The sequence below is a fragment of the Syngnathus floridae genome, chromosome 4 (genome assembly GCF_059516105.1).
Source record: "Syngnathus floridae isolate MCC-2025c chromosome 4, RoL_Sflo_1.0, whole genome shotgun sequence".
Taxonomy (NCBI): domain Eukaryota; kingdom Metazoa; phylum Chordata; class Actinopteri; order Syngnathiformes; family Syngnathidae; genus Syngnathus; species Syngnathus floridae.
In genome coordinates this window covers 19,552,196-19,569,874 of record NC_142416.1, presented here as the reverse complement: position 1 = coordinate 19,569,874, position 17,679 = coordinate 19,552,196, and the positions used below count along the sequence as shown (strand labels likewise).

The 17,679-nt window shown below is 46.5% G+C and overlaps 2 protein-coding genes across 6 annotated transcripts; both read left to right on the top strand.

The window, feature by feature from the left end:
* Positions 1–149: 149 nt before the first annotated feature.
* uchl1 (ubiquitin carboxyl-terminal esterase L1 (ubiquitin thiolesterase)) lies at positions 150–3,132 on the top strand. Its single transcript, XM_088374620.1, has 9 exons — positions 150–286; positions 387–398; positions 728–856; positions 1,247–1,388; positions 1,512–1,597; positions 1,924–1,971; positions 2,056–2,125; positions 2,316–2,374; positions 2,526–3,132. Exons 1-9 carry the CDS (start codon positions 254–256, stop codon positions 2,607–2,609), a joined length of 663 nt encoding a protein of 220 aa, XP_088230746.1. The 5' UTR covers positions 150–253; the 3' UTR covers positions 2,610–3,132.
* A 327-nt stretch (positions 3,133–3,459) lies between these two features.
* Positions 3,460–17,359, top strand: limch1a (LIM and calponin homology domains 1a). 5 transcript variants are annotated; one of them, XM_088373933.1, is made up of 32 exons: positions 3,460–3,803; positions 7,118–7,188; positions 7,305–7,374; positions 7,599–7,705; positions 7,773–7,803; positions 7,867–7,974; positions 8,065–8,192; positions 8,416–8,486; positions 8,639–8,837; positions 8,892–9,026; positions 9,448–9,765; positions 9,839–10,081; positions 10,871–11,089; positions 11,630–11,938; positions 12,016–12,270; positions 12,556–12,765; positions 12,899–12,937; positions 13,337–13,466; positions 13,535–13,683; positions 13,761–14,000; positions 14,072–14,312; positions 14,486–14,779; positions 14,847–14,910; positions 14,982–15,007; positions 15,195–15,308; positions 15,561–15,653; positions 15,725–15,887; positions 15,955–16,045; positions 16,119–16,187; positions 16,256–16,364; positions 16,441–16,543; positions 16,616–17,359. In XM_088373933.1, the coding sequence occupies exons 1-32, from the start codon at positions 3,708–3,710 to the stop codon at positions 16,639–16,641; spliced, it is 4,521 nt and encodes a 1,506-aa protein (XP_088230059.1). In that variant the 5' UTR covers positions 3,460–3,707; the 3' UTR covers positions 16,642–17,359. The 5 variants fall into 5 exon arrangements, with proteins under 5 accessions (XP_088230059.1, XP_088230058.1, XP_088230060.1 ...); XM_088373932.1 differs by having other exon boundaries at positions 3,461–3,803; positions 7,867–7,977; XM_088373934.1 differs by lacking the exon at positions 10,871–11,089 and having other exon boundaries at positions 3,462–3,803; positions 7,867–7,977.
* The last annotated feature ends 320 nt before the right edge of the window (positions 17,360–17,679 follow it).

The following is a 17,679-nucleotide window of genomic DNA, read 5'->3' as shown; positions in this document are numbered from 1 at the left end:
GTTTTATATTTTTTATACGTGCTCGTTGAACATATTTATACTAAACTTTCATTTACACTTCCTGCCTGTGAGCAATACTTTTAAAAAGTCAATTAAATCAGTTATTGGCGACAACCAGACAGTTGATGAGAACCCACCCCTCTAGAATTCCCCTTAATGGTACGACCCATGTCCTATAAATAAACCCGAATCTGGCGACGCCGGAAAATCATAAAAGTTATCCTGAGACTAACGCTATTTAAACATTGACAAGATGGAGTGGACACCAATGGAAATCAACCCTGAGGTGAATTATAATATCCGCGACCACCTTTAGTTGAGTCTTTCAAGAGGACCCTGAAATAATTAATTGTTTTTCCGTGTGTGCTTGTGTGTTACACTTACAGGTGCTGAACAAGGTGGGTAACAATTTGGAGAGAAAAAAAACTCGGACGCCGAGTCACAGCGTTTAAATGTTAAGTTTTGACTAAAGCTTCCAAGACATCAATTTAGCAACAACGGGCCAGTTCGTCGACGGCACGACGCCATACGACGATATTGTGATGTGAAAATGGGTTTTAAATGTCGTTTGTAAAAAGTGTGAATCGACAGCATCCTCCCTCGTGCTACTGTTAGCTTCTCGGCTAGCGATGGGTGTGGTCTGTCTGGACCACTCGCATCTCCCCACTAGGCCGCTCATCTTGCCTCTACGTGTCTGTTTAATTTCATTTTTGATCTTTTTCGCTAGTTAATGAGTAAAGTCGGGGTGGGGGACGACTGGCGTTTCGTGGACGTCCTCGGCTTGGAGGCCGAGCAGCTGTCTGCCGTCCCGAAGCCGTGTTGTGCCCTCATGCTGCTCTTCCCCATCACCAAGGAGGTAATTTGAGGAAGATGTGAATTGCAGACTGTATTTTTTGGGGGGGGCAATTTTGGGGTGTGGCAGTAATCCATCCAGCCTGCATGGCCCTGGGGTGTGGTAATGCTGAGCTTGCAGAGATAGCGGATGCTGATTGTAATGGAGATGAGTCATCAGTTGATGTAGGGACTAAAAGGGGATTTAGGGACCAAGCCTGGACCCCAACAAAGGATGGCTAACTCAGCCCCTAAACCCCCGAAATGTGTTGAAAAGGTCTTTCTATGGGCCTGTCACTCAAAACGTTAATCTTTACAAGCGATGCAGTCACAATTAGTTTTTTAAATATAAAAATGCAACATTAATCAAACAATGAATGTATTTAATGACAATGTTTGTAATTTTGTGTTTCAGCATGACTCTTTCAGACAAAAGCAGGCAGATAAAGTGATTCAAGGCTCAGACGCTTACTTCCTGAAGCAGACTGCTAACAATTCCTGCGGCACCATCGCCCTGCTGCACGCGCTGGGAAACAACCAAAGCAAACTCACTTTCGGTACTATTACAATAACAATTTTTTTTTTTTAGGACACTTTAGCAACACTTAGCATGTGCAATGGGAAATGAGGCACCCTTTCTAAGTAGATGTAGTTTTAAAAAATCTTGTCTTTGTTCTCAGAGAGTGCTTCCATGTTGAAGAAGTTTCTGGATGAAACTGCCAAGATGTCTGCTGATGACCGTGCCAAGCATCTGGACAAAAACAAGGTGAGGAGCATATTAGAAGGAAGCTATGCGTATTTTAGATTTTTCATATTGAATTATTTTCTTGTTTTTGATCAACTTGAGCCAACTATATGCTGTTTCAAAGTTGGTCATCATGGTGGTATTTGGAGGCCTCTTTATTTTAGTATTTTTTTTTTTTATGTTCTGTTGCACTTGGAATGTGACATGTTTATACATGTAGATGCAATTAATGTCCACACGGGGGCGCCACAGATCAGCAGCGCTCTCAATCTTGTTTCTAGATTCTTCTGGAGTCCAAAATAGTTTATTGCCCTTGAGTTGTCCAATTGTAAAATCCTTTTGTGCAGGCAATCCATGATGCTCACAATGAGGTTGCTGCACAGGGCCAATGTCGGGTAAGGTAACTTACACGCAGCTTTTTTTTTTTCCCCCCAACATTGACAAATGACTCAAACTAATTATTTTGAAAATTCCCACAGCCAGAAGCAGATAAGGTCAACTTCCACTTTATTGCCTTTGTCAATGTGAATGGACAACTTCTTGAATTTGGTGAGTAAAATATTTATGCATTTGCTAAAATAGCGCCCTCAGCTGGCAGTAGATATATTGGGTGCAACATGTGATGCTTACAGGGTGGAGATGCATGACATCTGTAAAGCTATTGAGAGGGAATTACGAGGAAATGACACACTGATTTTTTTTTTTAATTCAATTAAGTGTTTACTGTCTTGCTGTTTAGACGGGAAGATGAACGGCCCCCTCGACCACGGCGCCACCAAAGATGAGACCCTTGTAACGGTATGTTATTGTAAACATCATTTTTGATTTGACCTCCTCTTTAAGAGTGAATGCATCACAAAAGTCTGTAAGCCAAGGCACCACTAAACTTGGATTGCCTCTCACATGTACGTCAACCTGTTTGTTTTCCCTCCCGCCAATTTGCGTCCAGGATGCTGCCAAAGTGTGCCGAGGCTTTGTGGAGCGAGGACTCGGCGAAGTTCGCTTTTCCGCCGTGGCTCTGTGTCGTGGTTAAATTATGTAAACCACAAACACATTTATCTGCATTTTCTGGTCACTGTCACGCAAGTATTGTGTTCACTCAAAACACACACGAGGTTCTACACACCATATCGTGAACTTTTAGCACAACAGTTCAAGACGAGCAGAAAGTGTTGCTTTCAATCTTCTTAGATGTGAACAAACAAATCCCACTGCTGTTTTTTTTCTCCTCGTCTCCTTGTACTTTTTTGTTACGCTTGAATGCTTTGCGGACCAATGAGAATGCAAATAGGAGCTGAGTGAAATGCAAAAAAAAAAAAAAAAAACTTTTTGACTGTTTAGATGACTTTGCTGCTAATTGGTTGATCTGATGTTCCTCACAGCCTTAATGTAGCTTTAACAATGTGTCTGTTTACATCAAAGACTCAATTTGAAGCATATCAAGAGTGTAATTGAGTTGGTTTGCTTTACTTTGCACAGTTAGTTGTGTGTGTGTTGCAGTGTTAATTGCACTGTTGGTGTGGCCGTTACTGACAAATAAAAAGCTTTTGATGTGTGCTGGTGGTACAAGTGATTATTAAAAAAACAACAAACACACATCAGTGTTAGATTTGCATTTAATAGGATAGCTGAAGAGCCTGAATATTTGTCAATTAAGGATATGAATGACACTGATTTTGGATATTCGTCCGGTCTCCACGTCCTCAATCTAACTCCCTGTGAAGTCCTTAGATGCTGTTTTACCGCAGCCATCTTGGTCAGGTATTTAATCATTTATGACGTCTGCATAATATAACTTTCATTTATTCAGTGATTATTAAAGTCACAAATGTGAAATAATTGGACCGGTACGCCCCCCCCCCCTCCCCTGCATAGGGTAGATTCCTGCGTGCGCGTCCCCGCCTCCTCGTGCGCGCGCGCGCAGCGCTATTGGTGGAGAACAGCGTCCATCGCTGCCGCGCGCACCCGCCTCCTGCGCTGGACAAGTATTCTCCTTTTTGGTGGAATCGTGGTTGGTCGTCGCGGGAGGCTGCTCAAGTGCCGTCCCCGCCCGGAACATTCCCCGGAACCGCATCGCAACACTCGAGTGTCCGCCGCCGAGCGTCCCACGCACGGATTGGCCTACCCGGCGATGGCCAGCCCGCCTGCGGGTCGCGACGTCCGCCCAGAGTCGGCGGAGGCGAGCCGCCCGGAGCCTGCTTGCCTGGAGGCACAGAAATGGATCGAGGTAAGCGGACTCGACACGAGCCGGGTTGGGGCACTGGGAGTGGGGTGGTAGTTGAGGGACGTGGATATAAATAAACACCCACTGCACCGGTGCACCGTCACCTGTTCCGTGGGGAGGGTGTGTGAGTGTGTGTGTCGGGTTACAACACGAAAAGTTTGACATCCCCTCACTCACTTATCAAATGATAACGACTCACAAACTGAGTTTTTAAAAAAACGGCGTGTTTATTCCACGCCATCAGCAGTAACGCCCCCTTATTTCACGGTGGTTGCCATGGTGATGAAACCGGGCCAACGTTCACGCACCAGCAGCATTCGATGATGAAGATGATGATGCGTTGAGATTAGGGTGCATCATCCGCTTTTACTCTTGCTTTATAAATATATATTTATAAAGCTGAGTGGTGAATCATGATGGCAACAGCAGTATGACCTATTTTTTCCCCAAAAATATTTACAGTAGTCCCTCGCGCAGTTAGTTTGGTTCTATCTGCAAAAGTTTTTAAAAAATTCGCTCCACAATGTCCATCTTTGTAAAATATTTTGTGGTTCTGTAATTTCTTCTAAAAGTTCCAGGCCAAATTAACAATAATAAATCTATACAATACTAAAAAAGCAGGCATCTAATGCAACTTTCTCCACTTCCTACTTGTTCATGTTCTTTTGCTCATCATCAATAAATGCAAGGGAACAAGTTCCTTTTGCAGCCAGCCGTACATGCCCTCGCTATGGCACGACTGCCTTCACTAAAAACCGTCGAGACTAAGTCGTATGCACTAATGGTTCTCTGCATATCTAATATCTCGCCAGTCCCATCGCAGGCCGGCATGATTGCTGTACATTAGTGCAGAGTGAAGTCTCGGTCTCCCGCTGTGGCATTTAGTTGTCCTCTGCTTTGGAATTGTGTGCAAGTTTATTTTCAGCATCTTCCCGGCTGCTTCTATTTGCAGTGCTCCTTTTTTTTTTCACACTCTCACAGGTGGCGATGACTCAGGGTATGGGCCATGTAACGCTATTCTAAATGTGTGTTAGACATTCTATGAGACGCTCCTCAGATGGTCTATATTGAGTGGCAGCATGGCAACACGGCGTGGGTTACTTCATAACTTCCATAAGTGACGGTGTGGCGCCACGTAATATCCACCCGACAGGAATTCGGCCAAACAAAAACATAACCGCTGCAAATAATAAATTGCAGATTGATGCAGTTCCACTCCAGTCCTGTAGGGGACTGGGGGTGGGGGGGTCACCCTACAAATCCCTGTAATACCACACACACACTCAAACGTGCACGCCAGATGTCGCAGCCGTCCTCGGTGGCAGATTAACCGAGTCCCAGACAGCACGAGGCGTCTGCAAACAGAAAAAAAAAAAAAAAAGCAACACAGCAACACTGAGTGAAGGAAGCTATGCGAAAGAATGGTCGCCCGCACACACTTTGGCCTAAGGCAAAGGCTTTTACTGGGCTCTGAATGTCACGTTCGCCTCACGCAGCTTTTAGTACACTGTCACGCGGTCGTTTGATTTACACGGGAAATTCCAGAATTTTATTCAAATGAGAAATTGACACATTTTCCCCCCCTGGGGCTTCATAAAAGCTCCTCCTTTTTTTCCAGTTTCATTGACATTTAATCAAACTCTTCAAATCAATCACCCAGTCATTTTTCTACCCAACCAGTTTATTGTTGTTTTTGCTAGCCTCAATTTTTTTTTTTAGTCTAAAGAAATTGCGAACCACATCAAAGTGCTAAAAATGGGCCACGAGTGTGCGTAATGCGGCCATGGATGGCCTGAGCATTCAAATCAGCCTCAGAAACCAAGCGAAAGGTCTTGAGGGTATTTCAGCGCCAGTCGCCGAAATCCGAGCCCCTGCGGCCCTCATGGCAAATTACTCCGCTGTGACGCGTTGAATGGCAGCAGCAGCAGCTTCCATTTAAACCCTCGTCGTGTGTGTGTGTCTGTGTGTGTGTGTAAGGGTCAGTGCTAGAAGTAGGCCAAAGTAGCACTGACTTGTCTTGTGCTCTGCTGTATTGCACAAAATTATGTTATTGTGCTGTATTTTCATCATTCCACGCATCCATTTTTTGCAAAAATGTCGTCCATTCCTGACGTTGGTCGGGGACGGTGTTTAACTGCACCGTCACACTTTCTGGGTTGGAAATTTGTGCTGACGCAAGTGTTGCGTGGGGATTAGCGGCACTGTTGTCATCAGCAAAGACAACAAAGGGATTATTTCGAGCATCCAGATGCGTGTAGATTTGAGGCTTTAATCTCGCACGATAGCTCAGAGTGGACGGTTTTTGATAAATCAGCATTTTTATACTGCTCTTGGATGGATCGACCGTTAAGGCTCACCTGTTTTCTGAATTGGGTCAGGCACTGTGATGTCATTTTCACTCGACGAGTTCCAAAATGGCCGCCCTGTGAATTGGATAAACACGGGTGTCTTTTGCCGCTTAAAATGTCAATTACGATCAATTCCACATACGATATATTATATATGTAAAATGTATATAATTTATAAACTTGTATATATTTTATATCTAAAATTTCTGACTTAAAAAAGGTTAAAGCACCACAAAGTAGTGGCTAATTTGCGTTAGCATTAAGCTAGCAGACTGAAACCCTCAGTTATAGTTGTTTTAATACGCAAAGTGTCATTTTTTGTCTCTTGCTTATTTTTGCGGTAAATTAGGAGTGACCTGATTAAGTCCTTGCATTTAAATATTGCTATAAAAGCCCATCATAAACAATTTTCCCACCCACACTGCGCTCTTATTTTCTTCCCTGCATCCTACATACAAAACACAAGTCAACAAAAGTACACGCTGAGTACCTCTGTCTTTTTTGGCCAACTAAATAATGCATGAACATGCTGTTAATGTTTTAAAAGCCCCGAGTCGAAGCAACCATCGCAGATGTGATGAGCGGAAAGATGCCAGACGAAAAAAAAAAAAAAGAAGAGTTGAGAAGAGGATGGCGTCGCCAATGGGAAACATCTGGAAATCTTATATAAGAGGGAAAGGGGAAGCGGACACAATAGGTCATGTTTTTATGATTTGCGCACATGCCGGCACACACGTGCGCTGCGTTAAAAAGACAGATTGGAAATAATCTCATAAATCATCAAAGTGAGCAAGGACACAGAAGCAGACAGAGGATGAAGCATATTCAACACCATATGAATTTTGGAAGAGAAAATGGAAGGAAATAATTTTTATTCATATTTGTATTACGGGCATGAAAATGTAGAATTGGGAAAATGATCGTGATTGATTTCGCATCTTCCCTAACTTGCCATTTACTGTCTGACAGGCTGTCACAGGGAAGAGCTTTGGAGACAAGGACTTCCGCAGTGCCTTGGAGAACGGCATCCTGTTATGCGAGTAAGACCGATGACCTCACACAGATGGCCACATCACACACACACACACACATCAAGCCCCTCTCTGACCTTGGCTATCTGTTGACCTCCCACCATCCCCACCCCTCCCCCACCCAGGCTTCTGAGTGCAATCAGGCCAGGTCTGGTCAAGAAGATCAACAGACTGCCCACCCCGATTGCTGGCCTGGTAAGGACAAACCCTCGGGCCTCAGGAAAAAAGATGTTACTTAAAATTCATATTAAATTATGGTATTTTTTATTAATTAATTGATTTAATTTGTTCATTTATTTAATTTGGCTTTTTTTTTTTGAAGCCTCCAAACATTGCCTCCATCCAGCATAAAACGTCTGTTTGTATTTTTGAAATTGTTTTTTAAGTGATTTAAAAAATAAAAAATGTTCCTCTTCTAGGACAATCTGTCAGTCTTCCTCCGGGGCTGCGAGGAGCTCGGCCTGAAAGGTTCACAGCTCTTTGACCCGGGAGATCTCCAGGACACCTCCATCCGAGCCAACCTCAAGTACAGAAATAACACATTAAGATTTATTCATTTCGTAAAAGTGTTAAATAATCTTCTCTCCCAACAGGGACTCGGACTGCAGCCGCAAACTGAAAAACGTGAGTTGCATCTTTTTCCTACTCGCTGTGAAGCTCCAATTCTAACCTTACTTCATGGTGCAGGTTCTGAACACCGTGTTCTGGCTCGCCAAAGCGGCCGGCGGCTGCGCATCCTACAGCGGACCCACGCTCGACCTCAAGGAATTTGAGGCTCTGCTGGCCAACATGAAGGTGGTGAGTGGGGGAAGACATTCTTTCAAATAGAAATATTAAAAAAAAAACGCAAGGCTCCATTTTTATACTCGTCTTTTCTTTACGTAGGACAGCGACGAGGCGGCCGACGGCTCGCAGAAGCGCAGCGTTCGAGACAGCGGTTACGACTGCTGGGACTCGGAGCGCAGCGATTCACTCTCGCCGCCCAGACACACTCGAGACAACTCACTGGACAGGTCAGACCATCGTAGTTGATCGACAAACAAAGATGGATGCCGCAAAACAGCTAGAATTAGCGCACGTCCATCAGTTAGCTTGTTAGCTACAGAGTGTTTAGTGACTAATCCTGCTTCAGCTTTTCCACAATTGCAGCTTGATTGTGAAGTCCAACAATAAGACTGCAGACATAGTGAGAGCCATTCATTCAACGTTGTTAACACTCCTTTGTTTTATCGACAGTCTGGACTCGTTTGGCTCGCGTTCGCAGCACAGTCCTTCTCCCGATGTGGCCAACCGAGGCAACGTGGAAGGTTTGTTCCCGAAAGAAATATTTATGATATGTAAATTTAAGTTAGACTCCAGAATGTCAAACAATGGGGGGTTAGCTAGGTCGCTAGGTAGTTAATTAACAAAACAAGACGTTATTGACTATCTGTCCCTTAACGCTTTACAATGGTGTCAGGAAGAGACGGCGACCCTGAGGCGGACGGCGGCAGGAGGCCCGACGTGCAAAAGGACGACATGTCAGCCCGGCGTGCGGCTAGCGGAGAGGCGCGGACCCCCGTCCTCTTCAACCAGTTCCTGCCCAACCGAAGCAACGCCGGCTTCTACGCCCTGAACGCGAAACGCAGACCTCATGCCGAGGACAGAGAGCAGCGCAGGTAATGTGGAATATTTCCAAGTAGACCGACTTTAGCTAACGTAGCACCAAACAGTCCCGCCGAGGGCAAAAAGAGCGTCACCTGGGCGGGGGATCACCAGAGCCAAAAAGAAATTTGTGAGCGGACCAGGATCGAAAGGTTGGAGAAAGCGGGCATCAAAGTGTTGCCTGCGGCACTTCGCTACGGAAGGTTAGCGCTTGGAGTCTTGTGCTCGGATCTGGTCTGCTGAGTTGTGAACTCGTGCTACTGGTGCAAAACGATGAGCTGGTTAATGTTATTGGCTAGTGCTGTGGTGTGGGCGTGGCCATGACTAACCGCTTGAGAAGTGCTGACTCGGTGGTTGTGGCAGTGGTGGGCTTTTGTAAGAAACTTAATGATTGATTGTTTCTCAAATGTTAGCTAGACAGCGCTAGTTAGCTAACCTCAGTCAAATGCATTTAATTGTTTTGCGAGTAGGCTTTGCTTGCTAGACGAGGTTTGGTTTTCGGGTCATCTGGATGGACTAACGGTGCGGGCCAAACGAAATCCGTGCACGTCACTAACGCTTGGCATCACGATGGACCTCTTGGCATCCCTGAAATGATTTGTTGCCATCCCATCTTCAACTCAGCCCTTCCTCCCCTTCTACCTCCCCCACCCCGGAGAGACCAGCTTCCCCCAATATCATCCTCCGTCGGGATAACGACTTTTTGAACTCGCAAAAATCCGCTTGGGACTCGTCCTCGGACAGCGGAGGCGAGGCGGAGGGCCAGAAGGTACCGGACATTCGCAAAGATGACCTGGCTTCCCGACGGGCTCCTCGGGGCCCGGCGGTGCCCAGGGTGCATCAGTTTGTCATGGCGGCGCCGCTGCTGGAGTGCAGCAGCAAAGACCACCAACGCTGGGAGGGCATCAGGCGATCCTCTCATAAAACGCTCAAGGACATCAGGTTAGACCGTGCGCGCACGCGTGTGTGGTTTTACCATCGCTGTGCTCATTATTTTATCCCGACGATTGGAAAGCGCGCTCGAGCAAATCCCCAACATCATTACTCGCCAAAAAGAAGAGGAGGAGGATGAGCGTGAAGAAGAAGCCGAGGACGCGGCAAGGGTTAAACCCGACAAGCAGATGGACGACCTGGCTCTCAGGCGAGCTCAGACCAGGCCACGCCCACTCTGCCGAGACCGACCAATGAGCTTGACGTCGGCCCCCATGAGCCAAGCTGATGTGCAGAAGTGGGAGAGGCTCAGGATGACTGAACCCAGGTGCCCCCTCAAACACGCACAGGAAATGACCAGTGTGTGTGTGCGCATGTCGTTGCGTGTCTTCCAGTGATCCAAAAATAAAAGCTGTTAATATAAGTGTATCAAGAAGCTAACCGGTGTAAAAACATCCAAACAGTCCAGTCTAGTCGAGTGACAAGAAATGCAAAGAAATCGTAAATATAAATCTTTAAAAGCACGCCCCCTAGTGGTTGCTTGTTTTCCCTCGAAAGCAACTTTAGTTCCCCCTCGCTTGGCTCCTTTTCATCACTTTATTTATTCTCCTCATTATTGTGCACTTCATTGCCGTCTGACAGGCTCTGAAAGGGCAGCGAATGTGCCAGTCCTTGGTGTGAACGTGTATATCATTGTGTGTGTGTGTCTGTGTGCGTGTGCGTGTGTGTGTTGCAGAGGAAAAAAAGAGGCGATTGTTGGCTGTGTGCTGAGTCTTTTGTTTTTTGTCCTCTTGTCGCTGATGTCATTAGATCGCACAGAGGAGGTTTTGTGCGCCTGAACATCACATGGAGAAAATGGCTAACATGCTAATAGTTGCTATGCTAACATACACTCCAGCAGATCCTGAGTATAAAAAGTGCTAAAGCAACCTGATTAGGATTTTAGATCCGAGGATCATGACCTTTTGTTCGTTTGGGACGATTATAAATGAGAATGGCTACAATGCTAACAGTTGCTAGGCTAACACATAGCAAGTTCCTGGACTTCTTCTCTGATTCACTTGATCCTTTTTCTGGAGTTGCTCATTTCTTCTCCACTGTGTGTGTGTGTCTGTAGCGAGCCTGACCCGGTCCCCGTTTGTCAGGCTTGTCGGAAGAAAACGTACGCCGGTGGCAGACGGGGTCGTGTCAAGTCGGTGAGGTTCGGGGGCGTGACCGAGATGGGGCGGCCAATAGGCGTGCCCGAGTCAGGGTTGCTAGGACCACTCCGCTCTCAGGCGACGGTTGCCGTGCCGACCATTGGCCTGGGCTCCCTGCTCTCAGAGCGGGAAGGCAGGTACAAACATGGCCGCTTGCACTGGTTTGGACTGAGGCCGATGATACGCTCGTTAGAGTGCTCGGTAGCAGGCTTTGTATTTAGCAATCTGCATTCGCTCATTTCACATTGTAATCGGGTGGTATTCCAGTCAGCTAAAATGTTAATCGTTTCTTTGTTAGCATTTGGCAAGATTATAAAAAAGTGCTGTGGCAGTTCTATGGGTATTTGACACCCAGTTTGGTAATTATTACCAATGACAACTGTTGAGTTGCTAACATGCTAACAGGTGTAGTGCTAACATATCGTAGATAGTAGCCAGAGCCTTCTAGGTGTTATTCAAAAGTTGAAATGCTAACAAGTCAACGGTTGTGATGCTAACATACTGCAAGTACAAAAATTTTGAATTTGACATCCTGCTCTGTGGTTGGGTAATATCATTAATTAAAACTGCTAACATGCTAACGGTTGCCCTGCTAAAATATATCATTTGCGTGCTCAGTTTTGGCTACACGGCATTAGCGCCAACCAGTTTTAGAGCTTTATGTGACACCCTCACAGCCTCACAGATGGAGGACAACCCAGTCAAGTGACCTCACCCGGCTCTCCGGAGGCTCCTTGCTCTCCGGCCGAGCTGGACGCTCGTCTTGCTCAGTATGAGCGCAATTTGAAGGAGGAAGAAGAGGAGGAGGACAAAGAGGAGAGGATACCAGATATTCACAAAGATGACATGATGGCGAGGCGAACTGGAGTGTTCCATAAGCAAAGCGCTTCTTCGGCATCTTTCAACCGCTTCTTGCCTCTGCCCGCCTCAAAATACAAGGCCCAGGTTACTGATCCAGGCGCCAAGGAAGTGGACAAAAACATCAGGTGGGAATGTTCGGACGTGTCGACTAACCAGCTCGTCGGTGTGGAATTCAAACATCTCACTGGAAATTTTGTCATAGAGCGGAGGAAGGGATAATTCCCATTGAACGTAGCCCACAGGGTCCCGACGAGAGCAGAAATGATGATGATGCAAATGAGCCTCTTGCTAACCCGAAGAAGGACGACATGATGGCTCGCAGGAAGAGATGGATCCAAACATCCAGTCCGGGCTTCAAGCAGTTTCTACCAGTGCCGGGTGTGCTTAAAAACAACACCGTCCAAAGTTGTGCTACGAAGCAGACAGCCAAGCGTGTGGAAAAAATGGCAAGCGAAAGGTATCTTTCGAGATTTGCTTGCGGAGCTTGCGTCAAAGTTGCTAACTTGGACTCGTGCGGAAGCCTGGAAGTGCCAATGTTGAGGAAACATTTTTGAATGGGGTAGCTCCTTCTACCGTATTTTGTTAAAGTCGTCGAATGGATCAGAAAAACGAAGGCTAAATGCTAAAAAGGTAGCATTTTTTGTTTTTAGCATTTAGCCTAGGTTTTACCGGTCGTGGTTTAGCGCTAGCATGTTCGAGACGTGATGACAACCTAGCTTGGATTTGATTGCATTTGTCTCAGCGGTGGCCTCCGACCTCTCGAAAACCCGCCCAGGAAGGAGATTGTAGACGAGCAAAAACAGAAGACGGCTAATGTGACAAACGCGGCCTCTTCCCTGGATGATGTCGTCCCGCCTAGTGAGGAGGCAGGGTTAGGAAAGGTCAATAAGATGGGGGATCCGCCGACAACAAAAGCCTCCAGGGTGGGGGATGATGATCTACCGCCAATGATGTGAGACGCCCTCCCAATTTCTACTGCATGTGTATTTCCATCCGTGTTGAATTGACTTTCCCGTGCCCGAGATGTTCGGCCATCTTGGACCCTCGCGTTCTCGTCTTGTGTTCACTTCATTTTGTCCTTCCAGGTTGAGCCGCCGAGTTGCTTTAATGTCCGGGGACGCCGAGTAAGTTTGACGACGCGGATATGGACGACTCTGCATGCTGACAATGACGATTTTTTTTGTACAGTTGAACCTCATTTTTGAAAATATTCATGGGAATACGGTCAAAGTCAAATATTCGCAATGCAAACCCGAAGGTAAAAAAAAAAAACTGAATTTAGTTTCCCTTTAAAAAAAACTCAGAGGTTCCACTGTATTACCGTATCATGATTGCTAAGGCTAACATGCACTGCTAACCTTTAGCTTTGTTTTATTTACGTATTGAATTCAACTTTGCTAGCTTGGCTCCATTAACAACACTCTTCATTTTTGCAGTTTGTCCTTTTCCTTTGCGCCACGATTCATTTATCACTTGTCTCGTAACGACGGTCAGTCTCACAAACGTGGACTTTTCCCGTTCAGGAGCGTGAGCATGAGCGACATGGTGGACCAGGACGAGGCGGGGCACCTGCCGCAGCTCAGCCTGTCGCGTTACGAGCGCATGCACGAGCAGTACAACAACTTCCAAGACGAGGACGACCAGTGGCAAAGTGTAAGAGACCGTCTTTGCTCAGTTCTGCATAACAAAAAAAAATAATCTGGTCATCTTTGATGCTACAGGACTTGGCTCGTTGGAAGAACCGCCGCCGCTGCGCCTCGCAAGAGCTCATCAAGAAGGAAGAGGAGAGGAAGAGGATGGAGAGGATGAATGGGGAGGCAGGTGACAAGAGGAAGAGCATCAAGACCTACAAGGAGATTGTGGAGGACAAGTAAGTGTCATCCCCTCATAGAATTTGGACTTCTATGGCTTGATGGTTCGGAAAATATCATTTTTTGGTGTTTCCAGGGAACGGCGAGAGGCGGAGCTCTGCGAGGCGTATCGCAGTGCGGCCACGCCAGAGGAGGCGGCCATGGTCCTGCAACGCTACGCTCTCCGTTTCACCATCAGCGACGCCACGCTGGACTTCCTAAACCTGCCCCGCCCCGCCGCAAACCCCGACGCGACCCACAAAACCGTTTGTGAAGACTCCGAGCCGGAATCAACACAGCGGAAGACGTGTGAAGACTTACACAGGAGGGCGGAAAAGTAAGATGTTCAAATTGTTAGCCCCTCCTCCACCTGTGTACTCATCGAGTCACGCCACTTTCCTCCTCCAGAGATCCACCAACCTCAGAACCTCCGCCATCCCCGGAAATCCACCAACCACCGGTCCCAGCGTCTCCCAGCAAACCAGAAGCAGCGACCAAAGCAGATACAGAACCCCGACCTAAACCTCCGAAACCTAAACCCTCTCCAAAGCCCGCGCTTCCCTCAACGCTGCCGCCACCGCCCGTCAAACCCGTCCCCCTGCTGGCGGCCAAGCCTTATCGCCAGCCGAGCAGCACACACGGAGTCAAGGTAAGGAAATGAGAGCTTGGAGACACAGCAGTGCTTTAAAACCTTCTGCATTAGATTATTACAGCGCCATCTAGTGGGTTTGCTCAGGCACTGCTGCACCTGCCCATAATACAAAATAGCCACCGCTCACCTACTGGCTCCCATTTTAATTTGTCTGTCTGTCTGTAATTAAGATGGACGGCCTGGTGCGTGTGAATGGCGACACGGAAACTTTGCCGTCGGAGAAGAAGGTCCTGGTCACACAAGCCGAGAAGGAGACATCTTCTACGTCGGAGACGCGAGACACGTCGCCTCCTCCCCAGCCGGCGACGGCTTCCTCGTCTTCCTCATCCTCCTCGGCTTCCTCGTCCTCCACCATCAGCTCGCTGTTCAGCGGGAGGAACTGCGTCACCAAGACCACCATCGTCACCGAACTGACTCAGACGCTGGTGGAGCCGCACGCCGCCGACATCCACGGCCACAGCCAGGTGACTTCTCGTATATGTCCACTCGCGGAATGTAAATATCTCACTATAATTTGGATTTGACTTTCAGGTGAGCGTTGAGAAACCGTCATCATCGACTTCGATAACCAGCATGCATTGTCCCAGTGTTTCGGGTACGACGCCAAACAGTCGGGCGCCAACAATGTCGGGCGGCAAAATGACCGTGTGTGTTTGTCCTCCGCAGACGGCCAAGACGAGAGCAGTATGAGCGTGAGTTCACTCGTCAACTTGTCGTCCTTCGCTCCACTTCTCCTTCATCCGTCAATCGGACCTCCTGTTTTGTTCAGCCCTCGTCCACTTGTCCTCTGACCTTTCCTCTCTTTCCGTCCTTTTGCTGTCTCGACATGCGTGCGTGTGTCTTTGTGTGTGTGTGTGTGTGATTGTGGGGTGGGGGTAGATTGAGACCCCCATGTTGAACTTGGCTAAGCGTGTTAATCACTGGGTGTGGGACCCCAATGAGGAGCGTAAGCGTGTGGAAAGGTGGCAGCAGGAGCAGGAGCGCTTCCTAAAGGTACCCCGGTGGTCATTTGTGTGTGTGTTAGGGAGGGGGGGGGGCTGTTGCCATGGTTACTAATTGATTATGGATCATTTAGTTATACTCATGGGACACCTAATTAGGTACACCCATCCATTCATTTTAGCAATTGGCTTTTTTGAAAGTAGTTTGACTTTTTCTCCAGCATGCTGTCGTTTATCGTCTTGCACTCGATGATTTTGTTTTTGATCAGAGCGACGCTGACTCTGACCTTGTGCTGCTCAAAAGGAGCAGTACCAGAAGGAGCAGGAGAAGTTGAAGAAGGAGTGGGAGAAAGCGCAACTGGAAGTGCAGGAGGAGGAACGCAAGCACAACGAAGAGGTACGGCCTGATGGAGAACTTTGCACGCCTGCTAAAGATAAATCCTCAAACAACTTCACGCGCTTCTTCAGGAGAGGAAGATCTTGGAGGAGACCGTAGCGCCCCTCAGTCCCTGCGTGAGGACTACGTCGCCACCTGCTGGTGACAAAACGAGTGTACCGCTGCAACAAAATGGCCACAAAGACGCCAAAGGAAGTGAAGAGCAGCATGCATCCAGGCTGCAATTTTTGCATGGTGAGACTCATTTTTCAGTTTTGGATAATAAACATCAAAATAAGTTCCACTTTCATTTGTCTTTTAGACGATTCCAAGCCAGCCAAGAAGCCCGAAATGTGGAAGACGGCCTCTTTGGACCGGAACACACAACCAAACGCACCGCACGGCGTAAAAAGGTCATTTCCAACTGTGCAAATATTTTTACAAACATTAATTCATTATCTTGCAACACTCGTGTTTTGCCAACAGGTGCGATTCCCACGATGGCATCGCCGGAACGCAGACGCCGTCTTCACCCTTGCCTCCGTCGCCCAGCAGGTAGGAAAGCAGACCCGTGTGCAAAACATGACAAGTGTGTTACAAGATGTTTGTGTGGCGTACTGCAGGTGCGTTAGCGGAAAGAGGCAATGCTCCGGTTGTTCTCAGCCGCTGGGAAAAGGAGCGGCGATGATCATCGAAACGCTCGGGCTCTACTTCCACATGCAGTGTTTCAAAGTGCGTACAACAATGTGGTTTTTTTTAAACATACTGCACAATGACAATCATATAAGTTCACAAAACTTGTGTTCAGTGCGGCTTGTGTGAGGGGCAGCTTGGCGATGCCACCACTGGGACGGACGTGAGGATCCGTAATGGGCTGCTGAGCTGTCACCATTGCTACTTGGCAACCAGAGGTGATTGATCATTTTTGCCACTAGAGGGCAGCAGCGAATTTCACAACTGCTGCTTTTATTTTTTGTTTACAGGCCAAGGACAACCCACCACACTATGATGATCTCCCGACAAACAATCCTCATCATATAACTTTACTCAAATATCTATGAGAACTCAAAACATACTCCATAGTGTGTTTGTAAGCATGACCAGCATATTTATGACTAGACAAGCACAATAAATCAACTGGAATAATACGTACAGTGACCCCCTCCACAATATTACGATATAGTGTGGGTTCACTGTACTAAAACTGGAATAATACACAGTATACACTACAAGAACTTTCTTTTACGAAGTTAGCGTGACCGTTTTAATGCCTTACCTTCTCTCCCATCTTTGTTTTTACACTTTTGCATGAATATAAGTTATTGCAAGTATCATTTAAGTTTGTCGTACGTCTTCGTCCATTTGCATGTTGGCTTTGAGCTCTTTTCCCTTTAAGCCGTTTCAACCAGTGCCTTAATTCAGTGTGTGTGTGTACACATGGACCTCAAAATGTGTGTGTGTTGTGACATGAAGTGAAAAATTCCATACCAGCAAGCAAAGCGAGTGGATCAGCCTCTTGTGCATCCTGTTCTCTCTTATAGAGCGTAAACCAATGACACGTATGTAATACCTGCTGCTTCCCTCTTTCTTATTTTCTAACAGCATTTCATAACATCCTATCATGCGCTGTTGCCTCCATTTCATCTGGCCGAGGAATGACCTGCTCGCCGTATTTTATAGCCACTGTATGTTTGTCAATAAAGATGTCAAAAAAAGGTTGTCCTTAATTTCATGTCTGATTTCTTTTTTTTCTTTTTTTGTACAGCACTTTGTATGCAGTTGTGGTAGTTTTGAAAGTGCTCTACAAATAAAGTTGAGTTCATATGATTTTAGAAACAACGGTGTTTGGACAAGGCCCGATTATTTTATATATATTTTTAAAAGTAATTTTATACTAATACATATAATAATGCAAAAAGAAATGAGAAATAATATATTCGTAGAGTAATTACATGGAAGATAATAAATTAAATTAATAAATGATGAAAAATCGTTTAATGTATTTTTGCGGGATTAATTATTTAATCATTTGTTTATTTACTAAATA

What these genes read in the sequence shown, in the direction of transcription:
- limch1a (XM_088373932.1), top strand. Translation starts at nt 3,708, where the DNA reads ATGGCCAGCCCGCCTGCGGGTCGCGACGTCCGCCCAGAGTCGGCGGAG. An exon ending in CAACCGAGGCAACGTGGAAG is followed by an intron (nt 8,487 to 8,638) that starts GTTTGTTCCCGA and finishes CAATGGTGTCAG; the next exon opens with GAAGAGACGGCGACCCTGAG. An exon ending in GCATTGTCCCAGTGTTTCGG is followed by an intron (nt 14,911 to 14,981) that starts GTACGACGCCAA and finishes TGTCCTCCGCAG; the next exon opens with ACGGCCAAGACGAGAGCAGT.
- uchl1 (XM_088374620.1), top strand. Translation starts at nt 254, where the DNA reads ATGGAGTGGACACCAATGGAAATCAACCCTGAG. An exon ending in CCAAAGCAAACTCACTTTCG is followed by an intron (nt 1,389 to 1,511) that starts GTACTATTACAA and finishes CTTTGTTCTCAG; the next exon opens with AGAGTGCTTCCATGTTGAAG. An exon ending in CTGCACAGGGCCAATGTCGG is followed by an intron (nt 1,972 to 2,055) that starts GTAAGGTAACTT and finishes AAATTCCCACAG; the next exon opens with CCAGAAGCAGATAAGGTCAA.